Below are 18,347 nucleotides of genomic sequence, written 5' to 3'. Positions count from 1 at the left end.
GGTGAGCGTCGTCTTAATTAGGAACCTTTCTTTCTTTTCAAGTCATATTTTTTCCAGCAGTGACATTTTACCTGCTACCGATATTATTATTGTCATTCTTTTGGTCTGGCACAAACGCTTTCCCCATAAGGATAGTCCCCATTAAATTTGTACAGTTATATTATTTACCCTTTCGCCCTCAATCCTTTGAAATTGGACTCTTTTCTGTTGACTACTAGTGAAACAGTTATAGAAGCCGATGCCTTTGATGCATTTGGGTTGCTGCATGCAGGAATCAGGAAGCGGGAGACTAGCCTTGAAATTGGTTGTCTCCTGCCTGATTCGGGAGGGTTAGCATGTATGTGAGATGGCAGTTGGCATTTTCTTTCAGTAATCTACTCCTTGATGACGTCCCCGGTAATAAGGCGCCACCCATGCCACACTGGTATTTAATTGGCTATAACCTGACTGGACGCCTCTACATGGATCTCACACACCTCCGCCAGTAGTTGCGTTCCTCATACACGCTATAACTTTATAGAGTTCACAGGTTTGTCCTCAGTCATTCTACTATGCAGGACATTATCACTTACCTGATTTACGAGCACTCTAGCTAACTCGTATTATAATTATATCACTGCCTCCCATAAATTCATCTCAGGCAGATATTTAAATGTTAAATTCCCAACAGAACGCTTCGCTCTCTGGGAGCTAAAACCCTGGTGGTTCTCAATTCAAGAGAACCAACTGGGGTGGCAGAAGCTTCATTACCTGGACAGCCAACCCTTGGAATCAGACCCCTTCGCTCTCTGGGAGCTAAAACCCTGGTGGTTCTCAAATTTAAGAGAACCAACTGAGGTGGCAGAAGCTTCATTATCTGAACAGCCAACACTTGGAATCAGACCCCTATCTCATTTGTTCCTCCCCAACCTGCTTACCTTCAGGAAAGATTTGAAGACATGGCTGTTTAACCCCTTACGTGCTGCCGTCGGCTGTTGGACGTCGCGAGCACTACCTTCGCAGTGCTGCGCACCTCCAACGGCTGACGCGGCCCTGCCCGTTTTGCAGAAGTGCCGCACTGCCGCGAAATTGCGGCCACGGCAAACGGGTTAACAGTTAGGTCCAGCAATGTCTTAGACCTTCTTCTATCCATTCTGTTGAGATAGCGCCATGAAACCTTTGGGTAACCATGCGTTCTATAAATTCATTTAACATAACATTTACAGACTGTCCACCATGCTACAAAAAGGTGGATCAAGTTACATGCTCTTTATTATTCATTTTGAACAAGGTGAAGACCAACCTCTTGTTTACCCAGACTTCTGTCACACATCACTTTCTCCTTTCAACCTTATCCAGCGGAAGCGGTATAACATTTGTGAGCTCAGACATGGGTTACCCACCACATCGTAAACTCAATCACTCAGCAACACAATTCACAAATACACAGGGTTTGACCAATAGAAACTCTATAATAAATCATACCCATAAGGTCCTCTGATAGATCTTTGTATGAGCTAATAGGGACTCAGATAACAAGAGACAGAAAGTCACTCCTTCATGAGGACCTGTCATAAAGAAGTTCTTAGCTAATAATAATATTTATACAATATCAATAAACCATCAGTAAGTAAGGACAAACTCATGGAATAGTTATCAAGATGTATGGTCAAAGCACAAAAATACATTTGAATCATTTAATAACGGTTGTTCTTTTGTATACAGGTAAAATCACAACACATCACACCTCAGAGCAAATACATCATCAAATAACACCTAGTGTTAGGGAGAGAGAGAGAGCAAAAGAAAACACATTGCAAAATACAATATGCAATTTGGAATCATACAAACCAAGTTTCGGTTGTAGATTTATCAGGACCGGATCACGAGATGGACCCAGTAGAACACTAGAGGACAGCGTACATTAGCTGGAGTCATTAATTCTTCAGCTGAGGAATTTGGTCTGCTCAACTTCACCAAACGGTAAAGCACAGAGGTAACCAGGAGAGTTCAGTTCAGGGGAAATCAGAGTTCAGACTGACAGCATGCTCAGAAGAAAAATAGCTGCACACGTCCTTTTCCCACAGGGTCATTATAACTCCAAATGTTTACAGTTCCTGCCCACAAAATAACTTTTATGCAGTTTGCATGATTTCTGTTGGTCAAAATCCATGGTGCAACAGTTGTGTGATCGTTCTCAAACCCAGGTCGTCCGGTACCCATACGTTATTACCTCTGTTCAGTGTTCACTGTTTTCAAAGAATATTCAATATCACTTCCCTTTAGAAATAGGAAATACATTTGCAACTTAACATGTCCACTCCACACGCTCTCTTCTGAGCTTGCAACAAAGTCGACACAGTTTTATACTAAGGGAGAGAATGTCCATTATTCAAACTGTAGGAAAGAATGTTGATAGTAAAATTGTGCACGCCGAGGGATTCCAAATCGCGTCAGTTAAATTGTAGGGTCGGTGAGTTGAACGTAAATTTACGTACTCAATGTAGTAGTAAAGTGACCGGCAGGATCCCGGTGTAGCACGGGTGCGTGCCCTCTTAAGGAATCACCTCTTCCAGATGAGCGGCTATACCCTCGGCATTTATTTCACAGTCTTGTGTGCTACACCGGGATCCTGCCGGTCACATTACTACTACATTGAGTACGTAAATTTACGTTCAACTCACCTACCCTACAATTTAACTGACGCGATTTGGAATCACAATTTTACTATCAACATATAGCTGGTATATTCACCTTTAACAATTTCAATACTAAGATTCCTTTGGTGACCCTGCCGTGTTGGAATTAGCAACGGAAGAAGGCCCAACAAAGTTTTTTGAACCAGCCATTGAGCCCTGAAGAGTTATTGGACACAGTTCTCCACAACGAAACACGTGTCGGCTGGCTGTTTGTACAACTATAATAGTCACATGATTAAAATCAGACGAGTTTGAGAACAAAGATTCCACCACCTGGATTGTATTTATTTCTGTTCAGAAACTGTTATCATTGGATTAATGACTATTTATGTGTGCGCAGGTTCCATAGTAATCATTGATCTGTCACTTTCTGTGTATTAGACATGGTATGCATTTGCCATATTGTTTATAACACCCTTTGGCGTTCTTCAAGATTATGTTATTCTGTTGGAATCAAAACACTATTTCTATATATCGACCAGACTTGCTCTATGTTTTCCCATACGCTTCTCCTTTTCCATATGCTCTTTTAGTCACTAAGGATGATTTTCACTTTGTAATACTCACTTTCTATCAGATGGTGGTGGTGATCGCTACTTTCCATCCAGTTTTCCATAAGAACTGATTTTAAATCTGTGTATAATTTCTCTAGCCCTGATGAAGTAATTGCGATATTTCCAAGTGATGAAATACACGTTGACTCGCTAGCACATGCTCTGCCGGAAAGGCTTGTAAATAAAATAAGACTTGGCTTGACAGACTGTGATGACTCTTTAGCAATATGTTGGACAGTGCTCACAACTGCAGTTGAAGCTTTGGGGGTTCCTTTTTTCCCTATTTAGGGAGTATTTGAGTGGCTGCCCCTCCCCTTTGCTGAACACCCATTTGAGGACTCACAAGACTTGTTGGATACTTTGTTGTAAATGGGATTGGAGTGTATTGGCATTACTCTGACCACCACATTGTATACTTCATAGTGAAATGACCTGTTCAGTGCATCACATGATAACAAGGAAGATCTTCCTAGAGCACTTCGGGATTGCAATTCATGAGAGCAATATGATTGTGTTCAGCTAGACTGGGCCCTGCACCAAAATCCTCAGGTGTGCCCAACCCACCATGGACGCCAACCCCTCACTGAGCACAGCCTTCAGCAATGTGAAGCGGTGGATTGGCCCTGCGCTCAACCTACTGCAGGCGACTAACCCCTATTGGGCACGGTTTATGGCCTGCACAATTGCTGATAGGTACAAGGTCTAGTCTCTGACCACACTCTGTCATTTTGTATATGTTTTTTTTGGTACCGCTGTACCACATTAGGTGCAGCTTTAAGTACCACAGTACAAGGTCCTAGTACCGCGCTACCGGCGACCCAAAATAATATATCGTTTTTTAAACATTGACAGGAGGTAGAATCTCTTTGAGGCAGCCCTATCCACATGTCTCTATGGTGCGTCCACCCTACACTCTGACGTGTCTTTTCTTTTTTTTTCAGGACTCTGGTACAGAGACCACAAGTCCTGTAATGGTGGCTGCAACATTTTCTTCAGAGGTGTGACCAGACAATGAGATGATTTGATACAGTGGTACCTGCACCGGTACCGTAGTACCAAAATGACCGGCGGGAAAATAAAGTCCCTTAGCCAAATAGAATGCCTATTTTTTTTATTTTTTTGGTACCATGTAAGTCCCATGGGACCAAAGGTCCAGATATACTTAACTTTTTCTGAACTTTAACCCCTACACATCAATACCAAACTCCTCTTTATACACTAATTTCTCTAAAACAGCTGAACAGCTGTACGCCAAATTTAAAAAAAAGCACACTTTTAGAGTAAAGTTCAGCTGTTTTTTTCTGTATCAGACAGCAAAGTTTAATACAAGAATTACCTTAGAAAATCACACTTTTGGGACCCCCTTTTTTCTTGGTCCGCGCTTGACAAATCAACGTAAAACATTCTGAAACTCACTTTAAAAATCCCTTACTAACTCATAAAGCTACCCTTTCATGAACGGGACAAGGCCCCAAATAAAAAACTTAACACCCCATAACATTACATTTTCCCTGAAACCTAAAAACCCATTACTACCCCATAAACCACCCATCCCTGAGCCCTAAAATACTCTTACCCCTGAAACCTGAAAAGTCCTTCCTATGCCTAATCGCCACCCATCGCCGAACCCTAAAGCCCTACCCACTCCTGCTACCTTTACAAATGCTTAGACAATGCAATGTGTTTTTTCTTATCTCATTTTACATTACCTCGTTTAATGCCTTTTATCTTACCTCTTTTCACATTACCTCGTTCTTGAGGTAAATGCATTATACAAATCACATTGTAGCTGTCATGCATGGTTTTATTACTCAGCAACCCGTTACTCTTGGGCACATTTTACAGTCCATGTTCCCTTAAACATAGAGGTTGACTTAATGTAAAAACACACTTGGCATGTGCCCTCCAGATCCTAAGGGATACCATGACCAAGTGACAACCTCTCATGCCCGTTGATAGACTTATTCATTTTGTGCATTTTGTGAATTATGTACCGTGTCTCATCACAACACTGTTATGTATGTACACGAAGTTGCTTCCAGTAAACTGACTTGAAAAAACCAAAAGCCCCTCTGACACTGGTAGTTCCTGAGTTTTGAATGGTGTATTTGAAAGACTACATTGCATCAGAGATCCTAGAAATATCTACTTGTTTCTAGGGTTCTTGATAAATGCCTCTGACTTCTGAACGAAATGAATTAGACTCAAATGATCCCAAAAATACCTGCTGCCTTAATTATTTTATGTCCTCTTCTTAGGTCAGTGCTCGAAGCTCCCCTCATAATCCATGGACATCTGCGAGCAGCTGGAATAGTCGAAGGTCCAGCTGGAACAGCATGGGAAGGGCGCCCAGTCTAAAGCGACGCAGCCAAAGCAGTGAGCACAAGTCTCTACTCTCTGCTGAGGGGAAGGAGAGCTCAGATGAAGGAGACACTTCAGATGAGGACCAGCTGAGTCGAGCTGGAAGCGCTAAAGGTTCTACCCATTATCAGATGGGATCGCTAGAAGCCAAGGCTTCATTTGACTTACAAGGTACTCTCCAGGTGCCTTACCGGTACCGATCTCCCAGCATGCAGAGCAGCCTAACCGGCCAGACCTCACCATCTGATTGTAATGGCAAAGTTGCATCTGCACTCATGTTTCAGCAGCTCCACCTAGAAGATCCCAGGAATGAGTTTGAGAATTTAGATGATGAAGCTAACATGGTAAGTACTTGCAGAGGGCAAAACAGAGGTATTATTTTAAAGACATCAAAAAGGAAACTGTTATACTCAAGACCATCAGAAATACGCATTTTTCCCTTCCTGACTCTTTCATCACTGTCATCTTTGGCCAGACTCCTCCCTTCTTACAAAATCCAATTTCTGTTTTTACTTGTGTATATTTTTAGGCACAAAGTAAGTATACTTTTTATTCAGTGCAGCACTCGAATCTGTCCATAAGCATGCTATCTCCCTATTGGGCCATGCAGTAGAGAGCTTGTGATGCCTTCCATTGTAAATCAGTTATCCTGGTGTGAGCATAGTGTATGCCTGAGTCCAGGCCACTTTCCTGAAGATTAGAGCAATGCTTGTTTTACCGCTCATAACTCCTCTAGAATGTCATGTTACTACGCATGCTATTACATCACGTTCTATTACAACGCGGTTGTTACAACAACTGTGTTGTTAGAACGCGATACCTTTAGATCGCAAGTCATTAGATTGACTTGCTGTAGGGGGCGCGCTGGACTTAGGAATAGTATAATTTACCATTCCAACTCCAGCGTGTGCAACAGTAGGGAAGGTGTTGGAATAGTAAATTATAGTATTCCTTAGTTTAGAGCGTCCCCTACAGCAAGTCGATCTAATGACTTGCGATGTAAAGGTATCACATACTAACAACACAGTCGTTGTAATGACCGTATTGTAAAAGCACTGCAATGTAATGGCAGCGTTGTAAACGCAGTTTCCTGGAATGTCTTAATCACTCTTTTATTGCTATAAAATATATTCCGTTAGCACTGTGTCTTTTGCGAATACAGTAGATGGACTTCATCAAAGTAAATCCCTCTGCCTTCACAAGGTATGTTCGCCCCAATACTGTACATGGTATCTTCTTTACCAGGGCCCGACTGGGAACCAAAACTGGCCCTGGCAAAGTGCTCGGCCGGCCCCTCCAGGGGGAGGTTGGGCTCTTTGCCGGGGCCGGGTTTCGGCCGATTTTGTTATGGGGCCGATTTTACAGCTATGCTGCAAAATGGCCCTGTAACAAAAACGGCCCCCAGGGCTAAAAACCGGCCCCCACCCTTGCGGCGTACCGGGGGATTGCCTGGTGCCCGCAACGGCCAGTTCGGCCCAGTTCTTTACAGTTGTCAACTTGCACATATTATAAACATTAGAACATTACTCTAACCTAATTGTAGCCTGTCGCTGGGGTTGAAAAGGCGTGATTAACACCGGTCTATAATAAAAACAAATTCCGATAGCAGCAGAGCGAGAATAACGCTTTTACATTCACAATAACTCTAGAATTTAGACAGGCAACAGAAAACCCCCCAGCTGACAAGTAAAATACTGCAGCTCACTGCCTAAAACCTATCCGAAAAAATAACCCAGTTCCTAAACTCAATTCAAAATGTTTGGAGTTTATTATTAGAAGCTTCAAGCATGTCATATGATATATGATAAGGCTGAGGCTTCTAATAACAAACTCCAAACATTATGAATTTGAATTTGTAAGAGGGCTCTTGCCCTGTCCGTTCATCTTACAACAGCATTTACTAACAATTTTCTAAGATCCTGCGTTTAAAAGAAAGTTAAAATGCTCAGCTTTGCTAGTACAAAAAAAAGCTTATGGCGTGTATCCACATGTCATTGTTAAAATCAATGCTCGAAAATTACCCAAACAGTCACATTTATCCATCTTTCAGAGATCATTACTCAATTCATGTCTTGAGATGGCTGTATGACCAAATATCAGCCACGAAAATATTGTAATTTTATTTGTATGTATGTAGCGCTTACTACCCTTGACAAGGCATTCAAGATGTAGTAAAAAAAAAGCACTGTCAAAGTACCAACTATCAAAATATGTTCTAAAATATTAACATTGTACTGGTAAATATGTATTTAATTTTCATTAATATTGTTGTGACAAAATAAAAAATAATGCTTTTAATAAATATGTATCATAAAAATAACTTATACAAATTCTCAAACATATATAATTTGATCAATTATTATAAAAAACTAAAATAATACATTTGTCAGCCACCAGCCTACCACCATCCTCCAATCCTCCATATCTACAGCCACCTTTCCCAATGCATGGAAACACCCCTTTTCAAGAAACCTTCAGTAGACCCAAAAGAGCTCCAAAACTACTGTCCCATCTCCCTACTCCTGTACCCCGCCAAAGTCCTGTAGATGGACATCAACCTCCAACTCACATTACATCTGAAAAGAAACAAATTGCTGGACCCATCCTAATCAGATTTCAGAGCAAACCACAGCACAGAGACACGCTGATTGCTGCAACAGACGACATCCGAGCCCTACTTGACAGAGGAGAATCAGCCGTCCTCATCCTCCTTGATCTCTCCACAGCTTTTGACACTGTCTCCCATCACACACTCATCGATTGACTACGCCAGAGCAGAATTACTGACAATGCAGTCTGATGGATGTCATCTTTTCTCACGGGTTGCACCCAGAGAGTTTGCATCCTTCCCTTCACCGCGCAACCCAAGCACACCATCTGCAAAGTACCCCAAGGCTCATCCCTCTGCCCTACCCAACATCTACATGACACCCCTCGCAGACATCGTCAGATCCCACAACATGAACATCATCTCCTACGCAGATGACACTCAGCTCATCCTCTCACAGTAACTGTCACCTTGATGAAGATTAACTTCAACAACTGAATGAAGAATGTTGTGACGTGGATGAGAGACAACTGCCTTAAACACAACACAGACAAAACAAAAGTTTTGATCTTCGGCAGTCACACCACCCTTTGGAACGACTCCTGTTGGCCAGTGGAGTTCGGACCTACCCACAAGCCGAAATACCACGGCCACAACCTCAGCATCATACTGGACAGAAAATTATCCATGAAATGTCACATTAACGCTGTCACCTGAGCCTACTTCCACACAATCCGTATACTCAGCAAGATATTCAGATGGCTCCCCATCAGCCTAAGGAAAACTGTGACGCAGGCCCTGATTACCAGCTGGCTCAACTACGGCAACGCACTCTATGCTGGCACCACCACCAAACTCATGCAAAGACCCCAGACCATCCAAAACGCAGCAGCCAGACTGATCCTCAATCTCCCCAAGAGGACACACAGCACCCGACACCTGAAAGACTTCCACTGGCTCCCCAAACAGAAGAGATGCCAATTCAAGCTCCTCACCCATGCCTACAGAGCCCTCCACAACCAAGGACCTGGCTACTTGACCTGGCCTGATCTTCCACCAGCCGGCCATAAACCTCGACTCCGCACACCTTACCCTTGCCAAGACACCATCCATCTGCCACAGCCGCTCCAGAGAATGCTCCTCCGCCCACCTTGCCACCAAAGCCTGGAAAACCCTCCCCCTCCTCCTCCGCACATCAACCCCCAGTGAACCACTCAAGGAAGGGACTCAAGACCTGGCTCTTCAAATGATACCTGCATCACAGCACCTGCATGCCCCCTGGGTGATTAGCCACGCTATACAAATGGTGTTTGATTGGTTGATTGATTAAATGTACTATCAAATAAAAATACATCCTAAATAAAAACATAATACTAATTTGTAATATATAATAAAACAAAATATGAATAGGTGTACTTATTAATACTTTTTTTTAAATATGCAGCACGTTAAATTTATGAAAACATTATAAATAATTTTGTAGCAAAATATACATTTTTAAAAATAACAAAAAGTGAGAAATAATAAAAAACAAACCTCAATGAAAAAATTAATAAGAAAATACAAAACTATTCTTAAATTAAATATTCTAAAAATCTCTTTAAACATTCCAGGATAATCTGACATTTAGTAACCTAATTCCAATCTGAAATTTTAAAAAGAGATACACAAATAAAAAACATTTTTACTACATTTTTCTAACTACAGTCCTATAAATATTAGGGAAATGCATACATTGCTGGAGCAGTCAGATTTACTTTTGTAACCTTAGTCCAACAAATTGGAGAAAATGTATACGGGGGCAGATTTACTTTCCTAACTAACAAACTTTGGTGAAAGTGCACATATTTCATATTTACTATTCTAACCTGTGTCCAACAAATACTGGCGAATGTGTCTGCGACAGATTTTATGTTCTAACTCCAGTCTAACAAATATTGGGGTAAGGGTATATTTGATTGGCAAATTAACCACAGTGCCACTCACAATGGGAAATATTAGAGAAGAAAGTGCATTGAAAGGGTCGTTTGTATATTCAAACTCCAATCTAACAATCACTGGAGAAAGTGCATACTTTAGTGACGGGTGTCATATTTACTATTCTAACTCCAGTCAAAAAAACATTGAGGGTAACGTATACATTAAGTGAGGAGGGTAGATTTACTATTTTAACTCCATACTAACAAACGTTGGGGAAGGTTTGAAAACCAGGGGGGAGGTAGATTTACTATTCCACATGCAGGGTGCGGGCAGATTTATTATTCTAACTCCGGTCTAAAGAAATTGAGAGAGGAGTAGATTTTAGGAAGAGGGAACAAATTGACTGTTCTAACTCCATTCCAACAATAATGGGTAAATTGTACACACTAGGAGGGGATCAGATTTACTGTCTTAACTCCAGAAGGGCATACCTTTCAGTAGGTCCAGATCCTATTCCAGTTCTAGTGTAAGAAACATTAGGTAAAGTGTGTACATTGAGGTGAGTCAAATTTACTATTAGAACTCCAATCCAAAAAAAAGGAAAATTGCATAAATTGGATGGGTGGGATTTGCAATTCAAAGATAACAAAAATTGAGGAACTTGCATACATTGGGCACTCAGTGAGGTTTGTTATTCTAACTCCAGGCCAAAAAACATTGGGAGTAGAAGATTTTCTAATCTAACTCAAGTCTTACAATAATTGGTGAAAATTTCCATGAACTTGAAACAAGCCACACAGATACACAAACTTAAAAGACAAGTGATAATGTTTGTTATGATAATGGAAAAAAATTTCAACTTTTAAATTAATTCAAATGTAATACATTTTAAAAAAACACTATGCACCCATTACCTCAATATGCCCCACAACCAGTATTTGTAATTAAATGTATAATTACATAATTCAGTAGGCTTAAACAAATTAAGCATGCTAAGTAAAACAATCAATGAAAAATGTACATATTTAGTAGAGTAATCAATTAATAAACATCAAGGGGTCGATTCAGATTCGGGAAACTAATCCGTACGACGTTTCAAATTCGTAGCCGTTTCCGTACAAATCGTACAAATCCGTTAGCATCGCGTAGTACGATCCGTAGGAAAAAAATACGTCCGAATCTTTGCGAACCGTACGAAAAGCAAGGGAAAATCCGTATGATACGGACCCTGAAAGTGAACCGTACGAATCGTAAACATGCCGTATGTCCCGACAAGTACGATCCGGACCGAGAACGCGATTCGTACGGAAAACGTAGTATGAGCAATTAGTACGGAGAGCCACACATTCACATACGCACCGTACCCCTGCAATCATGGGGGTACGCACCATACCCCTACGCACCGTACCCCGATGCACCATGCCCCTACGCACCGTACCCCGATGCACCGTACCCCTATGTACCATACCCCTGCAATCATGGGGTGTACTCGCGTACCCGGGGGGTCCGTTTTGCACGCGGTTCGAGTCGAAATCTGCTTTTACAGATGTTTTAAACTCCCATAGAAAAAGAGTCGTACGGAGTTCTGTCGTAACGAATCGCACTTGCTGGGTCGGAAAAAGCTGCTTCGATCCGTACGGACGTCACGTACTGCGTGTTCCGAATGCGTTTTGTACGTATTTGTATGTCATATGGTCTTTCGTACGATTCGTACGAAGATCTGCTTTGGGTTCGGATCGTACTTCATCGTATGTACGGGGACGTTGAAGGTGTACGATTTGGACGGGAAAAATGCTCCATACGGCTATTTGTAGGGGATTTTACCGAATCGGAATCGACCCCTAAATGTGTAACTTAATAAACAAAACTACATACTCAATCTACAAATAAAACCCAAGTCACAAAAATAAAAAATAAACGAATACATTTTTTCACTTTCAAAACTAGTAAAAAAATACGTCGTATATTATAATTTGACCTTATTACACAATAAACTCTACTGAAATTGAGACCCTTTGAAATGTATTCCTAGATAGGGCAGTGTTCCCATTTGGCCATCTTCCTGAGCAGAAGGGCCTGCCAATGAGGCAATTCCTAGTACATAGACGATTGCTAGCGCACATAGAGCAATTGTGGAGTGTGCCTGCCTCAGAGCCAGCAACCCACCCCACAATCCAAACACTTTACACTATGGGCAGTGGGCAGTGGCTGATCTCCTGGCTTGCCAAGGCCCTCTTGCACATGACTCAGGACCTCTTGGAATCGCTTAAGCAGGCTTAGGAATATGACCTCACTGGCCAATTGACTCGGAAAGAACAGAGTACTTCAATTGCCTACCCACCTAAGGTCTTGCGCAATGCCCACTTTCAGTAGATGCAATTTAACGTGTTACACAGAGCATATCTCACACCTGCCACCCTCCATAAAATATATCCCACTGTGTCGCCTGCTTGCCCCTGCTGGTATGCTCCTATGGTGTACATTGGTCATATGTTTTGGGACTGCCCACTAGCCCATACATTCTGGTCAGGTCTGCTCAGCCCTTGCGGGCACTGCTGGCCACCAAGACTTGGACTGCATGACTGGTTGCACACTGGGTCTGTACAGGCGCCGGCGAAGCGGGGGCACCACAGAGCGTTTCATTGATCTAGCCTTTCTGATAGCCCAAAGAGCAATGCAATGATGCAATGGAAGGCCTCAGCATTGCCTGGCGTGGTGGGTTAGAGGAGCATGTTTCTACACGGGGCCTCTGCCGCGAGGAAGCACAAGGGCTTTGAAAATGCCTAGGACGAACTGTCTGCTACACTCCATGGGGATCCACAGGGTGACTGGGTCCATGTGATTGAGACGCACTGTGACGCCCCAGACCCGTGCCACCTACTGCTGGCACATTGCCTAATCCATGCACATGACGGGGCCCTCACCATTCTGTAACTAAACGCATTTACAGAAAGTGCAGTGCTGTGCCGCCTTTTATTGTGGATACTCAGGTATAGTCGCACCATAATGCAATTTAACACTAAAATCACTGCACAGGGGCAGGTTCAAAGCTAAGCACAATTTTATTATTGTTCCATTTGTTCGAACCTCTCATTCCTGCCTTGCCTGTTGTGCCAGTGAGTCTTCGTGACCCCTGACACCGGTAGACGTGGAAAACAATGCACTGTAGACTGTCAATCAGGTGATACTAACCGTGCAATGTTGTGCCTATTGTGTATGACACAGTATTGAAAACAATACAGATTGTTTTTCTAACAAATTTCCATGGTACTCGATAGGCATTGCCTCGCACCACTGACCTACAAGTAAAATAAATACAGATATTGATTTGCAGCCGTTTGCAGTCCTGCAGGGTGTTTTGTTCCATTTCTCTCTAAAGAGATAATTCATGTCTCTTTACAAGGGACAGCAGGTTCATTGAAAGCGGAGAGGCTTGCTCTAGATGGCTTCCTTTACTTCGTGTACACTTCTAAATGAACACAATGCACTGTAGGCAGCCGATGCATCACCCAATCAGAACATCTTCTTGCCACTGTATGCTGTTCAAAAAGACACCAACATTACAATTAATCAAATGGTTTCATGCAAACAACTCTGAAAGCATGAAGAGCCAGCCCTTTTTTGCATTAGTGGTGCTGAGCCGCCTTCCTATTTGAATGCATAGACAGCACAGTTGAGAGACACTAATAACTACTTATTGCTAAGCAGGTTCCAATCTGCATAAAATGAATACACTCATGAAGGGCGGTGTCAAAGGGCAGCTTCCATATTCTGTTTGAAATCATTCAAAAGATTGTATTTTCAGATGGGTAACGAAGAAAAATGTCTGCAAAAGGTAAACTCTGAGCAAGAATGTGTTATGGGGTGACTGCCACACAGATGGGATCCTGGTAGTCACGCAGTCAAGGGCAGTCTGGTAAATTTAGAGGATACCTCCATGTTGACGGCCTATGTCCCAATAAAGCAGCACCCACCTCCATGGCAGAACTTAGGTGCTGATTAGTATGGCCGTCGGACTTTCGTCCGACCGCCATCCTATCGGAGGGGGAACCTCCCGACAGGATGTCGGCAGTCCCACCAATGAAATTACAATGCAACCGCCTCCAAGGCAGTCGCAATGTCTATATTTTGTATCGCGGTGGGTGCTGTGTGCTGCAGCACACGCCGGAGTGCAAAAAATAGACATAAAACATATCCCTGCACTACGTGGCAGACACCATGAGGTGCCTGCCACATGGTTCAGAGATATGTAGGGGGGCACCATCGTTGCCATCCAATAGCCAAAATCAAGGGCCAGGGGGGAAAGGGGGCCCGCTACGGGCCCCCAATGTACCATTCTGTCAGCTTTTTCATGGAGGGTGAACCACCAGGAGACGGCTGGCGGGTGGGACATCATAATCCCTATGGCAGTGCCTGGCAGGTAACGCCACCATTGTAGGGATTATGGCAGCCTCCGACGCACCCGTGGGCTCAAGGAGCCCATCCGATGCGTGGAGGTCGGTCTTTCTGACAACCAACACACCGGCGGCCATTTTAATACGGCGGGTGGGAAACTTGACTATGATAGCGGTGAGACAGCCACCGAAGGGCTGTCGGTGGCAGTCTCAATAAACTGTAGACAGGCCCCCTCACGCCACAACAGCATTGGGTCTTTGGAAAAAAACAAAGCTAATGTCCCTCATGGTTCTGGAGCTGTCTTCATGATGAACCTGGTGGTCTCAGTCAGGAGAAGTACTTGTGGTCATGGCTATTTAGGGCTGTCCCTCGGACACAATTCTCGCCGGGTTTGGGTTTTCTGAGAAGGGTTTTCCAACAGCAGACGTGCCACCATCCCTCACCAGCATTGAGTGCATCGATGAAGTACAGGCTGTATTTTCACAGATATCGCCACCGAAATCCGTGGATGCGCAAGCAAACGTACTAAATAGGAGCGCGGCGCACGCCGCGTACGGAATCATTTCACTAAACAACAAACAAAGCAATAAGAACTTACCTACCGTGGAAAGATTCTTTACCAAAGGCGGACAGAAAAGTCAAGGGACAGCCGCCACTGAATTCATTTTACATACGAGACAGGTGGAGACCCCTCTAACAAATAAAAGGAGTGCGGTATAATAGAAGTTGCAAGCCCGGATTACGGTTTTTTGAATAAAAACAAACAGATAAGAGACAGAGCCCTGATGACAGTCTAAAGATTGATCTCTTTGGACCAGAAACGCGTCGGCATATTGGAAGGAGCTATTCGTAAACACTAATCGTTTTTAAGATCAAATCATTACTCCTTCCCTCATTTTGACTTTGTCTCTTTTCTTTTGTATAAATACTGATTTGATCATTTATGCATAAGATTTTTTCAACTGAATGTTGTGTATGTTTTGTATTATATGTAGATTGTTTAATAGGATTGTACATATTTGGTGTTTTGTAGACAGTGATGTATATATTTATTGTGAAGTAGCTGAATGCTCTTTTTCTTCTTAGTAAAAAGTATAAAAACAAATAAATACCAAAGTTGACAGGTAGAAATAAATATACCAGGTCGAACAAAAAGAAGCGGTGTTTGTCCTATTGCCCTTAACTAATTGGCATTTTTTCAAAAATTAAAAGTGGGTGTTGGCATTCTTGTGTTTCTTGACCCTCCCTCATGAGGCATTCGATGCATTGTTGTCAACTTTTAACTTAGGATCAAAGGGGTAATTTACAAGTTTGTCAAGCAGCGTAACAAGTCACCTTGCTGCTCTACACACGCATGCTTGTCAGGGAACGGGCAGGACTGCTCTGTATTTAAGTCAATACAGCGCATTCCTCCCTTTTCCCCTATGCTGGTGCCCTTTTGGCAGCCTAGCAACATTACAGGCACCCTTGCACCATGGTACAAGGGTGCCTCAGTTGAATGCAGGATTGTATTTGTGCAGGAAGAAGCACCTTTCTGCACAAAAACAATCCTGTGAGGCCTATTCCTCTTTCCATGTGGCCTGCAGGATTAAACAAGAGGTCGCACCATGTTGAAAAGAATGTGGTGCAGCCCTGCATTTCCCTCTGCGATGGCGCTAAGTCTAGGAACTTAGCGCCACTGCATGCAGGGGAGGATTGTTTATGTGTAGGAAGATGTCCCTTCCTGCACATAAACAATTCTAGAAATGCCATCCTGTCACTTTTATGCGTGCTGCTTAATGCAGCACACATGAAAGTGACAAAATTGTAAGTTTGTTTATGTGCAGGAAGGGACACCTTCCTACACATAAACAAACAATGGCATGTTGCTTTTTCCATGTGTGCTGCACAAGGCAGCACACATGGAAAAAGCAAAAACGAGGAGAAATATTGCATTTCTCCTTGTTTCGCCATTTTAAGACCAGTTTTTTCCTGGTCTTAATTTTGGTGCTGCTTCCTATGTTTGCCATCCTTGTACATAGGGGGGCACCGTCAAAATGAATGTTCCACCGCATCACCCACTGCCCACCCCTTTCACACTAAGCATAGCGGAAATGGGGCCTTATTTACAAGCAGCGTTAAGCCACGTTAAGTGGCTTAATGCTGACTTGTACATAAGGCGCAGCCCGTATCGCCACCACAGCGTCAATATAGGTGATGTTGTGGTGGCGATAGGGGCTTGTACATATGCCCCAGTGTTCTGTGTGAAAGGGGCACATATTTGCAAGGACAGGAAAAGCCATGTAAAGTGGCTTTGCATGGCCTTGTAAATATGTTGCAGCCCATTGCGCCACCGGAGCGTCAACACAGTGACGATCCGGCCGCACAAATTGCTGCTAGGGCCTCGTAAATGAGGCTCTAAATTTGCAGAATCAGCCCCTTAAAAATTATCTGAATTGAATATTGGTAAAAATGCCTTTATTTATTTTGATTTTTAAAAGCACATTTCCATGAAACCAAGGACCAACCTGAAACCTTAGCAGCTGAACAGGCTGCAAATTGCAGCCTAAGGAAGCCTATTAATGAGGCAGGAGCTTCCTCTCCCAGCAGTGCCTGGCATCTTGCATCATTTGATCCAGAGATTCACCGTCTTTGAGTGTGTATCGGGCACGTGCTGGCTGAAGCCGCTTGTTAAACCTTGCCTCAATGTGCACCACATCATGGCTCGACCCAGTGGAGCTGCAGCTGCTTGAACTTCTGCCCTCCATGCACCTCATTGCCTTTGAGATGCAGCTTCGATATTTTTTCTGAAGTAATTCAATTAAGCGTTCGTTCGACCACTGAGGTCTGCACATTACATCTCGGCATTAAAGAACCACGTTTTCTGGCATATATGTATCTCAGACTGTCTGCACATGTGGTTGAGCGATACTCGACCAGCCGGAGCAAGTTTGAAAGGATAGTTTTCTTAAAATCAGAAGGCAACCCCACCATTCACCATAACCCAATATTGAGGCTGAATTCAGACTGAATCCAGGGTCTCGCTTGTCAGTTCTACTCGGGTTCCTACTCCCCTGAGACTTCTCCACGCATCCATACTGTTTCTTATCTTGATATTTGTTTCTACTATCACAAATGTAAATGTGCTGGATTTGTAAAGCGCACGGCTGCCCGTGAGCGTCCCGGCGCTTGCTTAGGGAACCCGTCCTGGTATTCCCCTGTGAGAAACCCCGGCAGGGTGTCCACAAGGTGAAAGCCAGGCATCCCGCCGCGAGGGGCCGTAGTGGAGATTAAGCAAGCTATTGCCCAGAGTCGCAGAGTGTGACCCCGTGAGTTGAGTAGGCACCAGAGCAAGAATTGTCGAGTCCGTGGAATTTTTGAGCCCGAGACCCGCCAAGGCAGGGAATCGAACCCTGGTCCACGGTCAATCTCAGCTTCCGGGTCTGCCGCCTCTAACCACTGAGCCACGCTTCTCCACCTTGTAACATCCTGAGCAAGATTTAAGATTTTGGCATCGCCCTTTCACTGAATAGTATATGTTTTGAGTATATATTATGCATTATTCAGAGGGTGGTGTGGTGCATTCTGCCAGTGGGAATTCCCAACTCGAAATTACAAGGCTTACTGGCACACTGCTAGGTGTGATGGGACATATTCTCACCACCGGTGCTGTAAGGCTTCTTGGTATTACAATAACTGTTGGGAAAGGGCACTCTGTGGCCCAAAATTAGACCAGCATTTAGCTGGCCTAAATTGAGGTGCTGTGAGAGGTCAGTGGTGACTCCTCTTGGGCCTCTCCAGTGCAGAAGAGGGATCACAGGGTCTGCCTACCTCCTCCCTTTGGTAGGAGTCAATTGGAGGCGCGCCACAGGAGGAGGATCAATGCCACACAACCACCTACACAAGGAGGCA

At 43.5% G+C, this 18,347-nt stretch overlaps 1 protein-coding gene across 1 annotated transcript in view; it reads left to right on the top strand.

Moving 5' to 3' along the window:
* The window catches only part of CACNA1G (calcium voltage-gated channel subunit alpha1 G), a 1,349,169-nt gene that overhangs the window by 956,168 nt on the left and 374,654 nt on the right, over nucleotides 1-18,347 (top strand). Inside the window, exon 17 of the mRNA XM_078654430.1 lies at nucleotides 5,491-5,937. Coding sequence (XP_078510556.1) covers nucleotides 5,491-5,937 — 447 coding nt within the window. The remainder of the gene's footprint in view (nucleotides 1-5,490; nucleotides 5,938-18,347) is intronic.

Source organism: Lissotriton helveticus, chromosome 7, assembly GCF_964261635.1.
Source record: "Lissotriton helveticus chromosome 7, aLisHel1.1, whole genome shotgun sequence".
Classification (NCBI taxonomy): domain Eukaryota; kingdom Metazoa; phylum Chordata; class Amphibia; order Caudata; family Salamandridae; genus Lissotriton; species Lissotriton helveticus.
Note: the sequence above shows the minus strand (reverse complement) of the source record. Positions and strands in the feature narration are given on the sequence as shown.